The sequence below is a fragment of the Sarcophilus harrisii genome, chromosome 5 (assembly GCF_902635505.1).
Source record: "Sarcophilus harrisii chromosome 5, mSarHar1.11, whole genome shotgun sequence".
In the NCBI taxonomy this organism is placed as follows: domain Eukaryota; kingdom Metazoa; phylum Chordata; class Mammalia; order Dasyuromorphia; family Dasyuridae; genus Sarcophilus; species Sarcophilus harrisii.
This window is the reverse complement of record NC_045430.1, coordinates 39,761,607-39,786,192: the sequence shown is the minus strand read 5'-3', so window position 1 is coordinate 39,786,192 and position 24,586 is coordinate 39,761,607. Positions and strand designations below refer to the sequence as shown.

General features: G+C 35.7%; 2 protein-coding genes and 1 long non-coding RNA gene across 16 annotated transcripts in view; 2 read left to right on the top strand and 1 right to left on the bottom strand.

Moving 5' to 3' along the window:
- Window positions 1-6,553, bottom strand: part of C5H12orf50 (chromosome 5 C12orf50 homolog) — a 63,153-nt gene extending 56,600 nt beyond the window's left edge. For 9 of the 14 annotated variants that reach the window (XR_004229571.1, XR_004229574.1, XR_004229569.1 and 6 more), the window contains exons 1-4: window positions 5,562-5,708; window positions 4,102-4,185; window positions 1,760-1,879; window positions 1,262-1,382 (exon numbers count right to left, since the gene is read on the bottom strand). Coding sequence is in view for 4 of the 14 variants with exons in the window: in XM_031938518.1 (XP_031794378.1) it covers window positions 1,262-1,382; window positions 1,760-1,879; window positions 4,102-4,155 (295 nt within the window). In the remaining 10 variants the exon portion in view is untranslated. Of the gene's footprint in view, window positions 1-1,261; window positions 1,383-1,759; window positions 1,880-4,101; window positions 4,186-4,372; window positions 4,491-5,561; window positions 5,756-6,301 lie in introns of those variants that run through there. The other 5 variants (XR_004229570.1, XR_004229577.1, XR_004229576.1 and 2 more) reach the window with 5 other exon arrangements.
- On the top strand, window positions 5,887-8,872 carry LOC116419302. The gene is made up of 3 exons (XR_004229579.1): window positions 5,887-6,121; window positions 6,732-6,848; window positions 8,667-8,872. It is a non-coding gene; the product is annotated as an uncharacterized LOC116419302 (long non-coding RNA).
- Window positions 8,873-10,708: 1,836 nt separating this feature from the next.
- C5H12orf29 (chromosome 5 C12orf29 homolog) overlaps window positions 10,709-24,586 on the top strand; it is a 29,195-nt gene continuing 15,317 nt past the window's right edge. The window contains exons 1-5 of the mRNA XM_023504328.2: window positions 10,709-10,950; window positions 17,842-17,959; window positions 20,796-20,891; window positions 21,612-21,728; window positions 23,323-23,520. Of these exons, the coding sequence (XP_023360096.1) occupies window positions 10,861-10,950; window positions 17,842-17,959; window positions 20,796-20,891; window positions 21,612-21,728; window positions 23,323-23,520 (619 nt within the window). The 5' untranslated portion in view covers window positions 10,709-10,860. The remainder of the gene's footprint in view (window positions 10,951-17,841; window positions 17,960-20,795; window positions 20,892-21,611; window positions 21,729-23,322; window positions 23,521-24,586) is intronic.

The following is a 24,586-nucleotide window of genomic DNA, read 5'->3' as shown; positions in this document are numbered from 1 at the left end:
GGCCATGGACAATATGGTAGGAGAAGCATCATGGAATCCCAAATAGTCACATGTTCAAGGAAAAGTTTTTCACAATTGAGGTATCAAATTATTGTGCACTATTCCCACTTAATGCTTTTCTAGCCCCTCATACTTCATAGCACAATTAAGCTGGATGAAAAGGGCCCTGGACCTGTCTTGGTCACTTATTCTATATAATAATAATAATAATTTTGTTTAGTCACTTAGGTCATGTCTGATTCTTTGTGACCCTATATGGAACTTTTTTAACAAACATACTGGAATGGTTTGCCATTTTCTTCTCCAGCTCACTTTACAGATAAGGAAATGGAGGCAAACAAGTAGGTAACTTGACAAGGGTTACACAGATATTAAGTGTCTGAGGCTGGATTTAAACTCAGGTCTTTCTGACTCTAGGGCCAGTGCTCCATCCACTATGCCACCTAGCTCCCATAATGATTATAATAATAATAATAATAATAATAGTTAGCATCTAAATAGTACTTTTAAAGTTTACAAAGTTCTTAATGATCTTTTTCCTCATTTATCTTCATATCAAACCAGGGAGGTAGGTTATATCATTCCAGTTTACAGACCAGGAAAGTGAGGCAGACAAGAGGTTAAGTTCAAAGTCACATAGCTTGCAAGTATGAAACTGGATTTAAATTCACATCACCCTGGTCCCACATACAGTGTCCTAGTCACTGCACTACCACCTAGATGCCTCTAGGTGTTACATACAGTAGGGAGACAAAACTGCTAAGGAGTTAAATGTTTATGTGGGCTATTCTTTGGGGTTATGGACATTTCTTTGCTCCTAAAAGCAGTCACAAGTGATTCAAGATATGGTCATAACCCACATGAGAAAGGCTATTCCTGTTTTTATCTTTTTTTTTTTTTTTTTTTTTTTTTAGAACAGATCCAGTGGGGTCAATGACTTAATCACACTCCAATGATTAAAAAAAAAAAAAAAAAAAAAAAAACACCTTGGATACATACTATTAGACCTGAGATATATCATCTCCCCTTTGATACATCACCAGACACAGGAATAAGTAGTCTGAGGGTCTGTTCCAAGCCTCATTTCATGCTTTTTGATAGAATCTTCCATTTAACATTGCCAGAGTCATATCACTCATGATATTTTCAGTGGTCTGCCATCCCACATCACAATTCCTAGACAGATGGTTTCCAGCTACAGTAGAAGTTTACATTCAGATTTCAATCTGCCATGCAAATATTATTAAGAAAATATACTCACTGCTACTTGGTGGCAAAAAAAGTCCATTGATATTACGGGGTTTGCTATGATAAAACACACAACTGATCTTCACACAACCAAGAGGCTGAGTTTCCCAGAAGCATGAAATGCTGCAGTTTTGCTAGAGAAAAAGGGGAAGAAATGGAGTTTTCAGAGGCCGTATTCATAACAAACTCAATATTTCGTAAGAGAAAAAAAAAAAAGCAACAAAAAATGCCAAATGAAAGCGATTGCTTTTTAATCAATGGGGATTTTGTCCTGCTGTCAATATTGTAGCCCTAAATTTGAATTGAGGTCGCAGAGGTTCCTATGACATATTCCTATGTACTAGCCTAAGATTTCAAGTTCAGTAGCAAGCTACCGTCATCAATTCCATTATTTGCCACCGGCAGGAGTAACATCATCTCCCTGTCATGTTGTGATGTAGGTCAAGAAGATTACTAACGTGCTATATTATTGACAAAGAATGACGATGAGGAGGAGGAGGAGCAATTCTACCTGCATTTCCATGTGTCTAAATCTGCAAAGTGGATCTAAACATTTTCCCTCTCTCCATAATGAGCACACAGTGTCACTGCCAAGGGCTTCTTCACAGTGTCGGAATCGGCACTGGGAACCCTAAGAGAAAAAAGTAAACAGTGCAGAAAACTCACAATATATTGATGCTAGAGGTCAACAATAATTGTAGGTCACTTATTTGTACCTATCATTCTCATGATTTTTAAAATGAATATGCTTATAGCTAATTTAGAAAGCCATTAGCGAAATAAATACCAGAAATGTAACACTACTTGCCAAAATCTTTGACGGCTTGTTTCAATTTATTGTTAGGTGAGACTGTTGTATAAGGAGAATTAAAGAACACTACAAAATAATGTATAGTGGTATTTAATATTGCATGCCAAAATTTACTGGCAAAATGATTTTATATACATATAAATATATATGTACATGCAAATATATACATATATATATGATTATTTATCTGCAGCTTATCAGGCAGATGCACAAAAGATTAGTGATAACCTAGGCCATAGCCCGGAGATAGAATATGCATGAATGCTATTAGCATTCTGAAAACCTCAAATTTCTAGGAAAAAAATATTTGGAGGCCTAATAGGCAGATTCTGCTTGCATATAAGATTCCTGTTTATGAATTGAGATCTCAAACCAGTGTCTATGGACTTCATGCATTTTTTACTAGTCAGTATGCATCTAAGAAAATGGTGAATGAATCTTAATATTTATATCTTTCTATTTTCTATTTTTCTATTTTTATTTTTCTTCTATTTTTTTCTATGTATGTATTTTCCATTTTTCCCATTTAAAAAGCTGGGCTATATTATAATTATTACATTGTTATTCTATTCTCAAGCATGTAGTATTTTAAAAATCAGGTGTAAGCCAAATAAGAACATTAATACACCCCCAAAAATCATTAATTCTGCATTCTTTCCATAGTGTAGAAACCTCATTCCTTTGTTTTTATCCCTCTCGTCTTTATTATATGGTAAAAGTATTGTTTAACTTTGGATTCAGTATTCTGTAGTCAGAGGGATAGACTGACAAGCGATTGTCCCAGGACATTCCTCACCACATTCTCCATATTTGATCTCTTCCTCCTGACTTTTCATTTTTAAATATCTCTCACAATAACATTTCTACTATGTCCCCTGCAAAAATTTTTCCCTTGTGGTTTTCCTGTGGATATAATATGTAGATATTCTCAAAGTAGAACTGGCTTAACAGTTCTGCTATCCCATATTTATGATAGTGGATTCTTGGATCCATTATAGCTGAATTAGACCCAGAAAGTATTTCTTCTGCTTTATTTTTACATAAGTAGTATGGTTCAATCATATATTTAGACTTTTTTTTCTAAATCTACTGGCACTATTAATTCAAACCCCTTGTTTATATGAATCTGCATAGTAAAGTAGTGGATATGAAATCAGATAATCAGATTTAAATTTCAGTTCTGTCATTTCTACTTGAATGGGACCTATCACTTAAGTTCCTCTAGGTCTTAATTTCCTCATAAAATAAAGGAGAGGGGGGCAGGATTGCATTAAATAATCTGTGTTTTTTCCTCTAGTTTTAAATCAATTATCGGTGAACTTATATTAATGTTATGACTTAATGAACTAATTTAAGTTAGGGAGAATTATAACTTTGCCAATCTGAACATATTTACTTTTATTTTTTTTCCTTTAAAAGTTAGGGACCCTTGCTAATCCACTAAATTTATTAATTCATTCAACAAACATTTATTGAATGCCTTCAGTGTTAAGAGCACTATATAGAGTGCTTTGAAAACTATAAAATCATGAACTATTTTAAAATTACATAGCAAAACACAGTCATTATTTTACTTAATGAATTGGACTCATTAAAGTGAGTCTGAAGGTGACCTGAATTCAACTGAGTGTGTAAAACAGAGCTAATTCATGTAACCTTGGCACCACACTTATGATCTCCATTAATCACAAGAGCCATATGCTCTGCAGAGTTTTCAATGAAATAGCATTCTAATACTAGCAATTCAAAGTCTAGAAAAACTTCAGATTGTACACTATGAAAATATATGTGGTTTAAAAGACATTCTGAGTATGACTGTTGTAGGCAGCAGTGATTTCAGCCAAATTATTAAAAATACCAAATTCTATATTTCCTTAAAGAAAATCAACTTTACCATAATAAATATATGGGTAAGTAAAAACAAAAAACAAAAATAAAAACTGGTTAATGTTGATTTGGTCATGCAAATTTATGCTATATCTTCCCTCTCTCTACCAGAAAGCTAAGAGATGTGAACGTCTGTAAATTTGTACAATATTTACCTTTATGCATGTGGAATAAAAAAAGAAATAGCAGTCATTCCCAACTTCTGTCATTTTCACCTCTCTTGCTGCTACTCCACTGTCCTTATATAAGAATTGCAGGAATGTAATTTTAAGAAGTCTCAGTGTATAAGGAAAAATAAAAAATAAAAAACTCTCTTTTCCAGATTTGTCCAGGTTATCAGTAGTAATCTCCTTTTAAAACTGACCTCCTGTTGACAGTGTATTACGCAATACGTAATTCTTAACAAAATTTTAAATCAGAAGATACCTTCTCTCGCTTTGCAGAAATGTTGAAAGTGGTTGCTAGCCAGTACACAAATTCAAACTTCCAGAATTTTTCTCATTGTTACCTGGGTCATTATGTGCTCATCATAAATGACCTCACAAGTACCTGTTAGCCAGTTTGACATTAAGGAATAATGTCACAGTATTTCCTTTACTCCTAATTCCAGGGTGATATTATTAACTAAGATAGATATTAAAAAATACAATAATATATTTTTCTACCAATCTTTTAGTTAAAAAATCAAACTAAGTGATAGAACATATCTGGGAGAAAGGAATTAATACTTCATAACAATGAGAGGTATTTGATATCTTATTTTTAAAGATGACTTGGATATATCTAAAAATATAAGTTCTAGGGTATAATATTCCTGTTTAATATGAATCCATTTGCTGTACAAATATGTATTTGAATGCTGCTATCCACTATGACAGATGGAAATTAAAGTCATATTGAGATAATATATAACAATAGCTACCTGAAAATAAAGATTATTCATCATGTATCTGTATTCTAATCCTTTTTAATCCTCCTTTCAAGGAGAAAAGTTTTTTTACCCACAAGTAGAACATTTGCTGAGTATAAGTTTTCAAAAATTGGATCACATAGTTAGGGAATTCTTATAGTAAGATATTATAATGTCTCATGCTCAGAATGAAACATAATTTGGAGGTCTTGTCAATAGTGTTCTGATAGAGCTATGAGAAGCTATCATAATGAAAATATAAATGGAGGAGAGCTTAAGAGAAAACAAGGGAAGGACCTTTTCCAGAAAAGAGATTATTTTAAAAATAAAAATGCACTCCCACTTTGCTGGAAGTTTTTAAAGATAGATTTAAATGAAGAAAAATTAAAGTTTCTACATTAGATGGTTAAAATAGTTGATGAAGTAACCTTTCTGCATACAATGGTTTAAAATTTTTTCATAATGTAGAAAGAATGTACATAGACCAATAATACATACATATAAATATATACCTATATACTATAAAAAGACAACAAAAAATATCTTAACATTTAGGAAAACACTTTGAACAGAACTTTTTTTTTTAAATGTTAACTGCTTTAGAAACTTAGTTGAGGAAAAAGAAAATAAAAGATTTGGATAACATCTTGAAAATATAAATAAAATAAATATAGGAAAAATGTTTTGGCTCTCATTTCACCCTACCTTCTAACTCTAGAACAACGAAGTACCCATCCTAAGCACATAGGCTACTGGGATAATCACCCCCAATGAACATTTTTAAATGATCATTGACTCCAAATAAATGGCCTGTTCACCTATGGACAAGCAGCTGCTTTTGAAATTGTTTTCAAATACTGTTACCAAGGTCCATTATTGCATGGCTACATGTGGCAACATGTTTACAACCATTATGAGAATCTGATGTATATGTGTGTGTGTGTATGTGTGTGTGTGTGTGTGTGTGTGTCTATATATATATATATATATATATATATATATGACAAATTTTTCAAAGAGATGATTTTACATCATAGAGCAACATTATATTCAGGAATGAACAGTCATCAACCACCTCAACACAGCTGAAAGAGAATCCAGGCCAAGCTGGCTAAGAGCCTTAACACGGCAAAGAAGAGTAAATAGCTCTACTTCTGATAATTCAATCACTCTAGGGAAGAGAAAACACTAAAAGTCTTTATTCAGGAAGCTCAATCTTTCAAGGGGAGAGACATCCAGTGTTAATGGAACTTTAGTTCTTGCAAGTAAGATTTAAGAAGGGTGGCTGGAAAAGGACTGAAACTTAGCTTTCCCCATTGGGGATCTGTGTTCAGACTCTATGTCACCTTAGTGATGCCAGACTTGGTTGCATGCTAGAATATTCAAACCAAAGTCCCTTCAAGAAGGTTTTCCCAAACCATAGCCTGCAATGCTGTATCACTTACCTGGGGCTGGCAGCTATGCCTTGCTGCTTCTTGCAGCCCAAGAGATCCAGGCAGTACTGGTGAGTGCCCCCCTTCAGGGTAGGAGTCCAGTTTGTGGCTGTGAGTTGGTGATCTTGGGGCTGACAGTGGACATGGACAGCTACCTCTGCTGCCAGGGACTTATTCCCACGGCTGTGTTGCAGACATTGAAGAAATTGCTGCATGTGTGATGGGGAGTACATGTGGACAGAGAGATTGGTGGCCTCTCTGCTACTATTCAAACAGCACGCGGAATGTTTTAGGTGATGGTCCTTCCCCAGAAGTGAGAGAATGTTGAACTTGAAAGGTTCTGTGACAGTTTGGGAAATGGCAGTTGTGGGTGGCTATTTATTTAAATATCTATCCTTCCCGACAGAGAAGGCAAAAGTTGCTTTGGCTTATCCCTTTGCAGGAACAAAGAGATGCGGATGTTTGATATTAACGCTCATTTGAAGTAGCTCATGCCAGTGTTGGATGACCCATATGTGGGGTTTCTTTGCTTCATTACTCTCCCATAGGAAAATGTAAGGTAATTGAAAAAACAAAATATTCAATTAGCAAATTTCTGTCTTTTCTCCATCCTTCATCCTCTCTAATTGGTTATGGTTAATTCATAATCATCATCATCATCATCATCATAACCCGGACCTCAGAATCTTTTGCCCTTTGGCAAACTACTCTGCACAGATTCAGTTATATTCATCAATCAACATTCATTTTAAGCTTATTTTATGTGCAAGATATTAAACTAGGAATATCTAGTACATTTCCTGCCCTGGAGGAGAAGTACATTCTACTGGTCAGAGATTCTTACAAAGAAAGGATATACTCTTTGGATTTTTGTCATCTAATTGAGCAAAACACCAGACATACTTGCTGCATATTGTAGCTCTGAATCACAATGAGATCTCCACACCTTGTCTAAACCTATATAAAGAATGGTAAGAAGAAAGTCAAACTTCAGTTAGACTGAAGAATGCATGAAAAAGTGGGATCAGATATCATTATTTATCAAATGTATATTCAATTAGTTCTTGAAATTGAAAAGTTTCATTTAATTGAACATGTTAAATCGTAATGCTCATATTTCAGAAGAATGATACCTGTTAAGTTTCCATAATTTTAGTTTAATACTTCTGAGAAGCAGTATGGGATAGTAGAGAATTAGTCTCAAAGCTAGAAAGTACTTTCATGTCCAACCCCTGGACAAGGTACTATGTGGGCATGGACAAGTAACTTAATCTGTCAGTACCTCAGGCAGCTACAACTATTATGTGAATGAGAAGGTGCTGACCAGCTTTGGTAGACCTGAGATTTCCAGACTATACCAAGAAAATAATACAGCTTATCCCTGTCTCCACCTGAATTTTATTTAAGTCAATGTCTAAAAGACCTGAATTTATTTTAGGATGGCAGTTTTATCTCCTGCCCTCACTTAATACATGTTGTTTTGTTTAGTTGTGTTCAGTCATATCCAACTCTCCATGCTCCCATTTGGAGTTTTCTTGGTAGATATACTGAAGTGGTTGGTTTGCCATTTCCTTCTTCAAGGCATTTTATTAGGAAACTGAGGCCAATAAGGTAAAGTGACTTGCTCAGGGTCATACAGCTCGTAGGCCTCTGAGGTCTAGGTAGGCCTCTGAACTTGGGGAATGTCTGACTCCAAGCTCTGCTCTCTATTCATAATGCCATCTTAGAGTCCTTTTAGTTTATTGTATATAAATATCAGGTCTTTACAGGAATGATTGTGTCTTGACACATTATTAAAAGACTTTAAAGAATAGTTGAATACTCCACCTCTATCCCCGTCTCCGCCCAAGTTATTTTCCATTTGAAGCCTTGAACTTACAACCATAACATACAACTTAATGGATCAAAAGAAAAAAAAATTAGGAAGCATCAGCAATGGGATTTTTTCTTTCATCAAAAATGTGTGCATTTGTAAAAAGTAAATTAGGCTGTCATGACCCAATAGATGTTTCAAACGTTAAACCTGAAAGGATTCTTAATCTTAAGCAAAAGATTCAATTGGTGTTTTTTTTTAATTTCCTATTTTCCAAAAAGTAATTTCTTGTGAGAATTTTAGGAAAATCAAGTGGCTTTGTATTACAAAATTATTCACAACATAATAAACTAAAGTGAATATTAAGAGGACATTTCTTAAGTACACATCAAATGTTTTTGAGGAAATCTTTAATTTCTTTCAATTTTCTTAAACTTGGTATTTTAGGACACTTACTAACTGATGTTCCCTGTATAAGCCACTCATGAGGGATTTGATGCTGAAATCTAGTAGATAATCAGAATAGTTTCTGATTTGCTTACAAATATATTTTCCCTTTCCCAGGAAAGAACAAGATGGATCAACAATTCCAAACAGTGGCTTACTGTCAGATGTCCAATGGAATCTTTTAACAAGTTGAAATGAAGGAAACCAATTTTGTGCTACATTGTTCTAGGTTTTGAGTATCCTCCAGATCAGTGGTTCTCAAAAGTATGGTTTAAAGAATCCTGGGAATCTCTGAAACCCTTTGAGAGAGTCTACAAATTCAAAAAAATAATTTTTATTTCCAATAGGGGAAAATGTCTATAAATATAATCCAGATAAACAAAAACGCTTTGGAGAGATCCTCAATCATTTTTAAATAGGATAAAGATACTGAAAACAAAAGTTTGAGAACCACTACAGATGTTTTCTCCAGTGACCTTTTCTGAGCAATTTCAAAACAATACTTTTTGTATCCCCGTTGCTTAGCCCATGGAAAAAGATGAATAAAGAGAGCTGTTTATTCATTTACTCACCTAAGTAAAGAGGAAGATGGGATACTAAGACTGGATTCTAGATCTGAGTTCAAATTTACTTCAGACACTTAGTGGCTGTGTGACCCTGGATAAGTCATCTGTCTGCCTCAGTTTCCTCTCTGTAAAATGGGGATTATATTTGCGCCTAGCTTCCAGGCTTGTGAGGATCGATCGTTGTAAAAGGGTTTATTTACCATTATGACGCACATAGGATTAGTATTATATTCATTCATTTCACTCACAAAAAAAAAAAAAAATGGAAGGGACTTAGATATTTCACCAGGAAGGTTCTAGAGGGCATATTGCACGTTGAGTTACTGAGGACCTAGATATTTCACCGGGAAGGTTCTAGAGGGCATATTGCACGTTGAGTTACTGAGGACCCAGATATTTCACCGGGAAGGTTCTAGAGGGCATATTGCACGTTGAGTTACTGAGGACCCAGATATTTCACCGGGAAGGTTCTAGAGGGCATATTGCGTTGAGTTACTGAGGACCCAGATATTTCACCGGGAAGGTTCTAGAGGGCATATTGCACGTTGAGTTACTGAGGACCCAGATATTTCACCGGGAAGGTTCTAGAGGGCATATTGCACGTTGAGTTACTGAGGACCCAGATATTTCACCGGGAAGGTTCTAGAGGGCATATTGCACGTTGAGTTACTGAGGACCCAGATATTTCACCGGGAAGGTTCTAGAGGGCATATTGCACGTTGAGTTACTGAGGACCCAGATATTTCACCGGGAAGGTTCTAGAGGGCATATTGCACGTTGAGTTACTGAGGACCCAGATATTTCACCGGGAAGGTTCTAGAGGGCATATTGCACGTTGAGTTACTGAGGACCCAGATATTTCACCGGGAAGGTTCTAGAGGGCATATTGCACGTTGAGTTACTGAGGACCCAGATATTTCACCGGGAAGGTTCTAGAGGGCATATTGCACGTTGAGTTACTGAGGACCCAGATATTTCACCGGGAAGGTTCTAGAGGGCATATTGCACGTTGAGTTACTGAGGACCCAGATATTTCACCGGGAAGGTTCTAGAGGGCATATTGCACGTTGAGTTACTGAGGACCCAGATATTTCACCGGGAAGGTTCTAGAGGGCATATTGCACGTTGAGTTACTGAGGACCATATTTCCGGAAGGTTCTAGAGGCATATTCACGTTGAGTTACACGTTGAGTTACTGAGGACCCAGATATTTCACCGGGAAGGTTCTAGAGGGCATATTGCACGTTGAGTTACTGAGGACCCAGATATTTCACCGGGAAGGTTCTAGAGGGCATATTGCACGTTGAGTTATTGACACTTTCCCATTTTATGTGATTTGGGTTAATTACTTCGTTGACCTTTGGGTTCGGAGGCCGGGTGAGCACAGAGACTGAACGGCCCATGGCCTTAATTAGCGCAGAGACTAGGTGGGACGCGGAAGTTCCCCTCAACCCTCAACTTGACTACAACTCCCAACGGTCGATGCGGAAGGACCGCTCCTTCCGGGAGACTCTCCCCGCCTTCCGTGGGAGAGGATGTTTGTGATTGGACATCGTAGGAGAGCCCCACCCCCCCCCCGCCCCCGACCTGCCCCCTTTCTCGAGCCCGTGGGCCATCTGTGGCTCGCTCTTCCCTCACTCGGGCGTCTTCGCGCTTGCCTGGCCACCTGCCTGCCTGCCGGCCATCTGAGCGGCGGGGGTCGCGGGGCGACGCCGGGCCGGCGGGCCGGGCCGCTGCGGCCCGCGATGCGGCGCCTGGGCTCGGTGCAGAGCAAGGTGCCCTGCGTATTTGTGACGGAGGTGAAAGACGAGCCGTCGGTCAAAAGGGAGCATCAGGTAGCGGCGCCCCACCTTGAGGGGAGGAAATTGATGCCGAGGGGGAGGGGGCCGGCGGACCCCCCTGGGGGGGGCGGGGACAGGGGCGGAGCCAAAGGGGTTTCTCATTTCAGTGGATCTGGGTTGATGCGGGGGCGGGGCGGGAGGCTGGTGGGTGTGGGAGTGAAAGATGGGGAAGGGAGGGTGGAGGGGAGAGGGAGACCTGGAGAGAGATGTGGAGAGACACAGAGACAGAGAGACTGGAGATATAAAGAAACCGATTAGCTCCTTTGACCAGCTCTAAGGTGAATTGTCAGCGTAGTCACTGAGCGAGGTCTGCTCTCCCATCCTTTCCCTGCCTTCTCTTTACTCTTTACTTTTATTTCCTCCCTCTCCTCATGACCTTATATCTCTTATCTACCCGTCTTTCTTCCCCATCCTCTGTCTTTTTACACACACACATACATTCGTACATATGCATACACACAGGCGGTATCCCCCAAAGCCTTAGCTGTCTAAGCTACATTCAGCCGTTTAATCTAGCTCAAAACTTTATTAAGACTTTGGGAGCACTGCACAAAAATACGTACATACAGCTATTTAAAAAGCTGCGCAAGCATAGAAAATGATGATAATGAAAGGAACTGGAGGAGAAATGATTCCCTGAAGCTGAAAGCAAATGAGATCCAAAGCATGTGAGCTAGATCTGTGATTCATCGATAGAGGTACCTCTTAGATGTAGAAACTCAAGTTTCTATTTCTGAGATACCTGCTTTTAAATTTATGGTTTAATAGAACTGCCTAGAACAGGATTTCTTAAATTTTTTTCACTCACAACTGTCTTGTATCCAAGAAATTTTTATATGACTCCAGGAATATAGCTATATAAAATAGGCATGGGGTACATAAAGAATAATTTTAATAACAACCCCCACATGCAGTTACATGATCCCATATGGGATGGCATAGAGCACTTGCCTAGGGTCACATAGAAGTGGTCTTAAACCCAGATGTTCCTGGTTCTTAGAAGCTTTGATCCATTATGCCATATAGGCCCTTGCTTTCAGATGTTTGTTTTCTTCAGCATCTCTTTTAGGGAAATTCCAAGATATCCTACCTTTAACTGGAGAATTTTTAGTGTCTGTGTGTATTTAAGCATAAGGAGACAAAACTAATTTACCTAGAACAAGTTTTACAAGTCCTACCCATATGGATATGTTGATGGCTAATACTGGCAATTGGCTTTCTAGATTGCCATGAAAGATAAGGACTTAAAATAGTTTCCAGAAATTATTCTGTATGTAGTTCTGTTTTTCTTTGGATCCACTATGCTTACTGGGCAAGTGTGTTTTGAAAAACATCATCTGGGATGTCTTGGACTGGATCCAACCATCACAATGGTTCCTACCTTCCCTGCATACATTCAGATACTGCATACTACTTAATATCTTTGAATTGAAATCCATTGATGATTTTCAAGTCTATTTCTCTACTCCTACCTTCTTTTTCTGGTTCTAGTCCCCACATGAGCTGTTGATAGCCATTTAATTTCCTCACTGCTGGGACTATGGGAGCGCTCACTGCCTTCAAAGGCAGGTAGTAGACTGTTTCAATTTTGGAGACCTATGTTAGGAAGTTTTTCCTTATATCACACTATTGTTGCTAGATCTGCTCTTTGGAGCAAAATGGGTTTAATTCATCTTTCACATGATAGCTCTACAAACAGTTTAAAGATAGCTCTCCTCTCTTACCCATGTCTTTTCTTCTCTGGACCAAATACTCCCAATACATTCAACTGATCTTTATATGGTGTGGTTTCAAGTTACTTCATTAGCCCAGTAAACCACCTCTGGATGTCCACCAGTTTTGGAATATCCTCCACTCAATCAACAAGCATTTATTAAGCATCTTTTATGTGTCATGTTCCAGACACTGTAAGAGGCACACTGAATATGTTAAGTACAAAGAGCAAGACATTTCCTGACCTCAAGAAACATATTTGTAAAGAATTTTTTCAATGATCAGGAATTTTTTTCTCTCTTCCATTTCCCCCATTCAATTAAAAAACAAATGTTACCTTTGTAGCAAATGCATAATAGCCAATCAAAGGAAAGTCTCATAGTTGCTCTGTCCAAAAATGTCTTGTTTCCTTATTTAGTCTGATGCTTTTCTATTAGGAGATGGATAGCATTCTTCATCATTGGTCCTCTAAAATCATGGTTGATCATTGCTTTGTGTAGAGTTCTTAAGCCTTTTTAAAAACATTTTATTATTGTGTAAATTCTTTTCTTGGTTTTGTTTGCCTCATTCATCAGTTCATGCAAGTCTTCCCAAATTTCTCTGAGACTGTCATTTTTTTAGTGTAGTATTTCATTACATTCATATAATTTATTTAGCCATTCCCTAATTAATTGTTTTCCTTATTTTTTCTTATTTTCCCATTTCTTTCTTACCACAAAAAGCTACTATAAAAAGATTTGTGAATATGGGATTTTTTTTTTCCTTCTTTGATCTCTTTTGGAGGATAGGCCTAATAGGGTCATAAAGCTTTTTTTAATAGAGCACAAATTTAATAACATAGTTCCTAATTGCTAAATAGCCAGACCAATTCACATAGTGGACAGGACATGGATGATAGTCCAGGAACTGTGGCACCTAGAAATGCATAGAATTCTCTAAAAGTAGTATACTTGGGGCACAATTCATGAAATCTTCACCCTTCAAATTCTGAACAATGAGTCTGTGATTGCATTAGCTATTTTGACTATCATGTTATATTATTCACATACCACCACCACTGATTAAAAATACTTTTGACCAGATTATCTTTCCTGTATATTAATTTTTTGAAACCAAGAATATAATTTGTATTTATTCCTATTAAAATTTCATTTTATGGTATCTAGTCTATTAAAATATTTTTGGATCCTGATTCTTTCATCTGTATTTGTTATTATTGCTAGCTTTATGCTATTCACATGTTTGAGAGATTTTCTACTTTTACAACACAGCTGAGTAACTCCTTTATAAAACCTTTGAATAGAATAGGCTGCTACATTAAAGACTTTTTTTAGTTTAATCAATACTTTTTAAGTTTTGTTATGTTTCTAGATAGTAATCTACCTACCTAATATTTTTCATCTTGTTCCTAAGGACAGCATGGGAGATATTGTTAAATGTCTCTGGTGTACTCTGGTGTTGGCAACACTGCCAAAAGGGAAATGAGTTTGTTTTCGATGAATTTGTTGAGAAACTCATGGTGCCTGGCTCTTTGTGATTATATTGACATTTTCTAGATGCTCACAATTCATTTATGAGTTCTAGTATGCTGACAAATTTTTTCCTTGATGTCAGTTTCATTTAGAAAAGTATGTAGTATTCAAACATCCATTTCCTGTGAAAATGCCTTATGGAAATTCTATTCAACATAAGCATCAAGATCTTTTTTGAAGATATTTCTGTCAGTACCACTTTTCATGCAAAGGAAATTCATAAATTGACTTGATTCTCTATAAAGGATGATTTTATTTTATTAAGTCTAAATATTTTATAATTATTATAATTCTTTAAAATAGTTTAGAGTGTACTGTTCACAGAGTAAGATCAGACATAGTCTTAATCTGAAGCTTCTTATGGCAATTTTCAGAGTAAAATTTTTATCTCGTTCCCCTTTTGACCCCCAAAATGAAGATGACCCTTTGATAGAGGACGACCTAGGATAGTGGATAAAGCACTGGTCTTAAAATCAGTAAGTCACCTAATTTAAATCCTATCTCTGATGCCAGGGATATGATGACAAGTCACTTAACCTTGAGCACTGTTTGCTCACCTGTAAAATAGGGATAACACTAATCTAACAGGACTCTTCTCAAAAGAAAATTAAATGACTTTTAAAATGTAAAGTGCTTTTCAAACTTTAAAGCACTCAATAACTGTTAATATTGCAGATAAATTAGAAGTACCTGAAGTATCTGTACAGTTTTGTTTTCTTCTTTGATATATTTTTCTGTTTGTCATCATGAATATTAAAAAAAAAAAAAAACTAAATCCAATAGGTAAAAAACATTTAATAACGGATTTTAAGAGATGGCCCCAAATTGAAATGAGCACTATGAACAAAAACTTAAAAAGCAAACAAAATATCAGGAAAAATGAAAGGTAACAATCCTGAGTAAGCTGCATGTAGGAAAAAAGGAAGACTAGAACATCATTGTGGCCAATTAGTATTGTACAAAAATTTAACTATGTGTCAAAGTAGAGAAAAAATTACTGAAACTTAATTACAGTACTGAATACATTGGTTGTTATAACTTGGTTGTTATAACTTTGTCTTGATTCGTTTAAGGGGATTTGACTAAGTTCACACCTTTTGATTGATGATGATAATGCTGATAATCATCAGAAAAATAGTTCATTTTATGGTTTGAAGCAGTGTATAGACATATACTTTACAGAAGTACTTCAGATATTGTCATTTGATCCTCACAACAGCTTTGTCAGAGTTTTATAGATGAAGAAATTGAAGCTCAGAAAATTTAAGTGATTTTTCTAAATTTAGATAATTAAGAGTCTAAGGAGGAATTTGAGTTCTTTATTTTCCTGCTGCCCAGTGCCACAGATGGAGATCCATTCTAAGTCACTGTAAGATCTGAGATACAGTCAATTCTCACTGAAATAAAGCCAGTGGAGTTGAAAAGGTTGTGGATCTCTGAGTCTCATGTGTCAGAATAGTTGTCATCAGAAAAGTCTCTGTGAAACCAGAAGTGGAGGATTGAATGGCCCCCATCTAGAATGTCACCTCTGGAATGCCTCTTCAGTTTTAAGCATAGCTGTTGTAACAGCTGTTGGGAAGCTGATAACATTCAGAGTGCAGGGCACTCTGTATTAGGGTATTAAGGTGACTCAAAGCCATACCATTTGAAAAATCAGTTGAAGAAAGTTGAAGGACTGTCCAGTGACAGTCAGCCTGGAGAAGAAATTAATTATAGGAAAAAGTCAGAAATGCACTATTAAGCCCAGATTTTAGAATCCCTTGTTTGCTTAAAAACTCAGTTCAGATGCTACCTCCTACATAGAGTCTCTACCGAACTCCCAAATACAGTGCTTTCCTCCCTACCCCCCAAAAAGACCTTGCATTTATTTGTTATATAGTTTACATATATGACCCAAAAATATGAGTTTGAGGGTGTAAACTTATATTTTTCTTTTTGTATCTCTAGTACCTATTATATAATACCTTGTACATAGTAGGTACTTAATAAATGTTTTGTGATTTGATTAATACTTCCAGGTTATGTGTTAGAATAAAACTCAGGTTATGTGTTAGAATAAAACTGCAATTGAATTTAGAGTCAGGGTCTGGCTTCCAATCTTGGCTCTACCACATAATGTCTATGTGAACTCAGGAAAATCAATACTCTGGGCCTTCCTTATCTGCAAAAGCAGTTGGGTTAGACTAGGTGATCTCTGAGGAGCACATAATTATGTTAAAATGTTCAGAACCATATGTGAAAACTATCAGAATAGCGTCAAAATGAAGAGTAATAGAGGGAATTTCTGGAATACTAATGATCATATTGGGAAAAGATAAAACAAGTAAGTAATTGTTTGGCTAAGACACTGTTAAAGCAGTGATTAACAATAAGAAGTATGTTATAACTTGCTTCAAAGATATAGATGCTGAGGACAGAAGCCTATTAACTTTTAAGAAATGTGTTTATAATGAAAGAAAAATTCCTGAGTTCAAATCTGGCCTCAAACACTTATTGTCTGTGTTACCCTGGGCAAATCACTTAACCCTGTTTGCCTCAGTTTCTTGTAAAATGAGCTGGAGAAGGAAATGGCACACAAGAAAACTCTAAATGGAGTCTTAGGGAGTCAGGTGTGACTGAGAAATGGCCGCAGAAATAAAAGTTTCATTTAAAAATAAGTATATCTTCAGAAGACATTCTAGCCTACCTATTCATATTGAAATTCCTGTGTAGAAATAATATAATTACATGGTTGTTAATATCCATATAAAGTAATATGGAATATATTGCATTTTGATCCAGATTAGCTTTCAGGTATTCTGCTGATTCTATATTTCTTTTTTTTTTATTAAAGCTTTTTATTTACAAAACATAAGCATGGGTAATTTTTCAACATTGACCCCTGCAAAACCTTGCATTCCAAATTTTCCCCTTCTTCCCCCCCACCCCTCCCTTAAATGGCAGGTAATTCAATAAATGTTAAATATGTTAAAATGTATGTTGAATCCAATATTTATATACATATTTATACAATTATCTTGCTGCACAAGAAAAATCAGATCAACAAGAAAAGAAAAAAAACTGAGAAAGAAAACACAATGCTAGTAGATAACAACAGAAAGAGTGAAAATGCTATGTTGTGGTCCACATTCAGTTGCCACAGCCCTCTCTCTGGGTGTAGATGGCTCTCCTCATCACAAGATGATTGGAACTGATCTGTGATTCTATATTTCACTCAAAAAGTCAAGGGGAGTAGAAAGAATCATTATCTTTTGGAACTGGCAGAAGTCCCAGGGAAAAGAAAGTAAAATTCTGAGCATGGCTGTAGGAGAATACAGAGAGACCTGACCATAATGGAGATAAAGATACAGATCTTCCATTGAGACATGAAGAACTTGGCTGATGATAACTTTTAACTAAAGTGATCCAATCTCTAATCCCTTATTATGAATGTATAATAAAATTTATTTTTTATTGTCTATTCTGTTTAAAAAAGGGAAAAAATATTTTGTGTGGGACCTTAGGGATATTACAGAATTTAGTAATTCTTAAAATGGAGGTTAAAAAAATAAGCTTTAGTGACACAAAGTGAAGGTTGTAAAAGAGAACAGTAAGAATATCTTGTATTTCTAAAATCATGTTTTCTTTTTTTTTCCTTAAGCCATTTAAAGTTTTGGCTACAGAAACTATAAATTATAAAGCATTGGATGCAGATATATACAATGCCATTCCCACTGAAAAAGTAGATGGAACATGTTGTTATGTTACTACCTACAAAGGTAAGGTATTAGAGTTTATTCATCTTAGCGTGAACGTTGAGTCCTATTTTTTCTTAATGTTGTTGCAAAAAAAGATGTTAAATTGAAATGTTAAAGGGTTTGCTAGATAGCAACCTGTAGTCTTATTTTATCACGAAAGGTCTGTCCCTAGGTTATGTCCAATACATTGTTAGTCGCCCAGGCCAATTTTTCCCATCTGCTTTCCTGGTAATAGTGCTTTTCATCACTGCTCCAGTTACCAAAGACTTTTTTTTTTTTTTTTTTTTTTTTTTTTGCTGAGGCAATTGGAGTTAAGTGACTTGCCCAGGGTCACACAGCTAAGGAAGTGTTAAATGTGTGAGGCAGATTTGAACTTAGGTCCTCCTGACTTCAGGGCTGGTGCTCTATCCACTGTACCACCTAGCTGCCCTACCAAAGACTCTTTAGCGTCTTATGTAACTTTCTTTAGTGGGATCTCTAAACATCCATCGAAATCAGGTTTGATTGATGCTCCCTGCTTAATCTTAGGCTGGTACATGGAAAGAACATGAGTTCTGAAGTCAGAAGACTTGGGTTCCAGTCCCACCTCTGACACTCCCTGTATAATGTGGGTAAATCACCTTCACCTCCCTGGAGCTCAGTCTCCTCAAGTATAAAATGAGGGGTTTAGCTGAGGTTTTCCCTTAGAGGAAACCTAAGTTTTCCTTCAACATCCTCTTGTTCCTGGAACCAGCTCCACTTTTCTCCCCTAATCCATTTTTAGAAGAAGAAGACCCATTTGGTTTTCCTACTTTTGGCCTATTCCCTCTCCAGTGTATCCTTTATCTTGCTCATCTTATAAATGATTATATAACCTCTCTACACAGAAACTAAGACACTAAGTCTTCTCTTTGTGATAGTGAAAATAAAAATCATGATAGTAACAGTAATATCTGGCATTTATATATAAGGTTTGCAAAGTGCCTTATATATTTTCTCTCATTTGATGCTCATCACAACCTTGGGAGGCAAATACTATAGGCTTTATGATGCTCATTTTAGAGATGAAAAAATTGAGATCCAGAGAGGCTAGAGCACCTGTGGGTACACATCCAGTATCAGAGGTCACATTTGATCACAGGTTTCTCCAGACTCCTATGTCTAGTCATTTAGAATACTGAATTCACAGTGAGAGCACTTGCTTTTAAAATGAATAATTTTGTGATGTTGGGCAAGTTGCTTAATATTCTGAGTCTCAGTTATCATTTCTGAAAATGATAGTCTAGAAATAGATGAGCATTATGGTATATTTCAGCCTTTAATTAGATGATCTGCCTGAATACCATTAACTCCTCATCCTAGCATTCAAGGCTCTTCCGAGTCTGCCCTAACTCGCTTTTCCAGCTTTATATCATATTACCGTGTACTGTATACATTGCAGCCAGATTGGTTTACTCCTTGCCCTCCATTTCTGTCCTTTTCCTTGTCTGTTCCTTTGTTCATGCCATTCTCTTAGCTATGGAATGAACATTGTTGTACAAGTCTCCCAATCACCTATCATTGTCTTTTGACAATTTTTTCCAAATCCCCATTTGTGGAGGTGACACCTCCTCCTCAAAACTTTCTCATTCTTCAGTAAAGTGTCCATCAAAAACCCTGGAAACATTTCCCTATAGCTTTTTAATCTTAATGTAGATACCATTGCATCCCTCACACAGTCTCTCTCTTTTGCTTTTCTACTTCTGGCGTGTATGAGCCATTTGCTGGCAATGTGCTGCACACCTTCCCACACATAATTTAATGTCCAAATGATAGTTATTTTGGCCTTCTCATTCAATCATGAAGTCTTTTTGTGGACTGCTGGGATCACCTCTAATGGTCATATTTATATGTAATCATCATATTAGATATGTAAATTTCAATGTGAGGAAGAAAGCTAAACATAATAAAAAGCTGCAATTGGAAGAGAACTCTGGCATCTACTTTAAGAGGGAATTATAGAAAATCTGTTGGGACTTTAATAGCTATTTTAATTTTTTACATTTCTGTGAAGAAAAGCTTCTTTCTTTTATACAAGAATTAACTTTAGTAATTTAGTAATCAGGCTCTTTGCTTTCGATCATATTTCCATTGTGGTATGATGTGTTTGTTCTGATCACTCTTAGTTCTCTTTCTGGTCCATGATACAGAATTGTCCAACTAGAACTAAATGATGACAATGGAACAGAGCTTTTGTGGACTGAATTTTTGATATTTTTTTTCCTGCCTACTCCGATCTTCCCATGCTCCCTCTTGGTCTTCTCAGTAGAACATATGTGAAACTGTATGATACAACAGAGAGAGAAAATTTGTGAGTCAGAAGAAAGACTTGGATTCAAATCCTGCCTCTGTAATTCATCACCCTTGGGACCTTAAATAAAATCACTTGATTTCTTCAGTTCTGTCTTATCCCTCACAGCACTGGATTTAGAGTGAAATGACTTAGTTTCAAACTATGACTCACCTTTACTAATTATTGATTAATATCATCATCATCATCATCATCATTTTCTTTTATTTTACTACAGGACCTTTCATCTTAAAAATGAGAATGTTGGACCAAGTAATCTCTGAAGTCTTTTCTAATTCTGAATCTATGATCCCATGATCTACACTTCATTAATATTCCTTCTTAACCAAAGATGTCCATTTCTATGTATAAATATAAGATCCCACACAGGGTTCTGTGGGACTGCATATCTTTAAATCCTTTTCAACATTTCAGTGAAGGTTTCTGCAGCACTTAAATTATCTTTTCTAAATAGCCACATTATAAGAAATTTTATGTAAAATGTTTTTTTCCTAACATATTTTAAGTGAATGACTCTTGAATTTTTAGGTCAGCCATATCTTTGGGCTCGATTAGATAGGAAACCAAATAAGCAAGCAGAGAAAAGGTTTAAAAGATTCCTGTATTCAAAGGAAAACTCAAAAGGTTAGTGTATATATTGTTACTTTGGTGGTTTAAAATAGGGTACATTTTCAAATGACTATCTTTGTTGTGGTGGCAATTTAAAAAATTGTTTCTTAGAATATATTAAATAAGGATTTTAGAAGAAAAATAATTTTAAAGTTTCTTTTTTGAAGCCATATGATTCTACTGGAAAAATTACTTAATCTCTCAAACCTCTAGGCAGCTAAGACTATTAAAGTTGCAGACAATTTAAGGATCTGCATTTGTTAAGTTAGTGGCTCCATCTTGAAGTGTATTATATTAGTGAATTCACAGGTCCAGTCTCTGTCTCTAGCCTATGTGATCTGTTTTTGTACATAGTGAACATATTTTTAAATGTATAAAAAAACTTATAAGCCTATATTATTTATTATTTTTAAATCACATTTCTTTGATTAGTTTTATTTTTGTATAGGAAGTATGGTTAACTATTTTATTAAAAACTACAAAGTACTGATTTATACATTTATAACCAAAGTATTGAATTTTGCTCTGTTTTACATAAATTGAGAATTTTGATTTTATAAATTAGTTATAAATAACACAAGATTGGAAAGATTTCTCAAGTTTATCCACTCCAGAGTTAGTACCAAAAAGCTTTTGATATCAGATTGCTATTAATAATAATTTGTATTTGTATGGTGCTTTATGCTTTTAAAAAAAGTGTTTACCATAAATAATTTCATTTCTTTTTCCTTTAAGAATTTATTTGGAATGTTGAAGAGGATTTCAAATCTATTCCAGAGTATTGGATTCCAGCAAAGGATATAGAACAGTTAAATGGAAATCCAGTACCTGATGAAAATGGGCATATACCGGGTATAAAAGTCTGATTCTTTTCTAATATTTTTTTATGTTTACTTGTGGAAAGATTTTTTTTTTTAAATTCAGTCAGAAATGATAGGAAAAGATAAATGATCCTTTATGCCATCTATGTCAAACATGAGTGATTTATGAATAGTTCTTTATTTGTCTTGTTTATTGACTATAAAAAAAGATTTGATTTAGTAGAACAAAATTTAACCCTAACCCTAGTTCCTCACCAACAGTGATAAAGTTGATAGTCCTCTGATTATAAGTGAGCTATAAAACAAGATGTATGCACACCAAAGGTGTTACCCTTGTCATAGGTTATTTCTAGTGTGTATTTTAAATGGAAATAACCTTCCTTTTAGAGATCTCCTCCAGAACTTGTTTGGATGAAGATGTGCTCATTGAATTAAGCCACAGAGCCTTACAAGACCTTCTAAATGCCACAGACATATAAGACTTTAGCCAACAGTTTGTTCAGAAAAAATAAATTATCCTAACCATCATATACAATTTCATGGTCAACCTTAAATTAGGCTGTCAATACACATCTATTGTATAGAAACCATTGATGGGCTAGAGGAAGAGAGTAAATTGGATTCTAAGTGGAAAACTGCACATTTTTTACAACCCTAACCTTCTCATTGAAACAAACCCCTCTTTTTAAGACTGATATTACTATATGTCACTGTGGATCAGGGAATGCCACAATCTCTCAAGGTTTGTGAGATCCATTGGGGAGGGAAAGGTATGGGCATTTTAATAGACTCCAGTATATTATAAACAATGACTTGAAAGCAATTAGTGATCTAAAAGAGTTCTTCAAAAAGATACAACCTAGAAAATGAGGTCAATTATATAGGGAAAGGAAGGGATCATAACCCCATTTTGTACTGGTACCTGTAATAATGGTCAAAGTCCAAGAGGAGCACCACTCTCCCAACATACCAAGTGGCCTCTATGCAGATTTACAAGTTAAGTTGAAATAAAGTAGTATAGGACAAGGAGAACTACATGGGAATTGTCAACTTTACCATTAGAGGGGCACTGACATTGAATAAATCAGAGATCCCTTGAAGTATAATGTTGTATAAAAGTAACAAATCAAACGTTAATTGATGGTTTTATAGAAAAGCCCACCATTTACAGAAGGGTATGAAATCAGGAGTATCTGTACAATTATCCGGTGGATAATTTCATGGGTGAGGATGCTCCTTCCATTGAATAGAAATTATAACACTTATTCATGTCTTGATAAATCTTCCAGAAAGTGTCCAGTCAGTGCTTTTAGAAGCCTTCTGTGGTTAACTTCCTCCAATAATGGTTGTTGGACAAAGATCAAATGTTAAAAGTAAGAGTAGTACTTAGATGATTTCTTCGTTTTCCCTAGGGTTAAATTTTTGTAATTCTCTAATTTACATGCCCTGTTACATAAAAGATTGTTCTCTATGTCAGTAACTCAAATGGACAGAATTAGGGAAGCTTCTAAGCTTCCTTTCTCATATAAATCAGATTGAGTTTTTTTTGACATGTATGTATTTATAAAACAAACAAAATGAACTTGATGAATTGATATATTTTTTTTCTACCACATTGTTTATAGGTTGGGTACCAGTAGAAAAAAATAACAAACAGTATTGCTGGCATTCCTCTGTGGTCAGTTATGAGTTTGAACTTGCACTAGTATTGAATCGCCATGCTGATGACCCTGGACTTTTGGAAATCAGTGCAGTGCCATTGTCTGATCTCTTGGAACAAACACTGGAGCTTATAGGAACAAACATTAATGGAAATCCTTATGGTCTGTAAAGACTTTTACTTATTTATTTTATTAGTAACAAGAGGGAATGTGAAGATGCTAGTCCAGCACACAATGGTTAATTTATGCTGATTTTGGGAGATAATACTTGTGACTGCTGTTTGGGCTGAATAGCATTTATTTATAAGACGCTTAACTTGGGTTCCACCAGGCTAGGACTGCTCATGATTAAAATTAGTTACTACCCTGAGATACAGAGTAAATTCCAATACACAGCAATGATTTATCTGGTTGTTCCCTTCAAAAATGATATATATTTTTATGTTTTACTGATCTCTTTTGTTCTTACATTACCTTAATTTCCATCTCAGAGAAATGACCTATAAGGCAGAATATCAGAAAGAAAGGGAAAGAAAAAACAATTCATCAAAAATCACCAAAAAATCATAAGATTCAAACGTGTAGGATTCTGTATTCATACAAGTCTACAAATAAGAGGTGGCAGTACCTTTATCTTGATTGAGAAATCATACTCAGCATTTATTACATTCTTTACTATGTGCCAGCTAAAGAGGGTACAAAGACAAAAAGAACCACTGCCTTCAAGGAACTCACATTCTGCTGGAGAGACAGCATACAAATCACAATGTACATAGAAGGTATAAACGTGACAAACTGGAAAATCACAGAGGGAAGACATTGACAATAGGGGAGGGCCATGTTTCCATGGCTTTAGCAGATGGTAGGATTTGAGCTGAGGTGAGGAAAGCATTCCAGGCATGGAGAAGAACCAGTGCAATAGCCTTACACAGCATGTAAAAAACATTTCATAAGATTATAGAACACAAAGAGGGAAGTAAAATATAAGAAGGAGCCAGGTTGTGTAGGACTTTAAACGCTTAAGTATTTCATGTTTGATACTACATATAACAGGGAGCCATTGGAATTAGTGGTTATATAATTAATTGTATCTATTGTTTTCCTGGTTTTGTTTCCATTATTTTGTATCAGATGTTCATGCCTTTCTATGCTTCTCTATTGTCTTCATCATTGCAGTTTACTGTGACTCACTAAGGTTTCATGATATTCAGGTACTACAGTTTTTTGA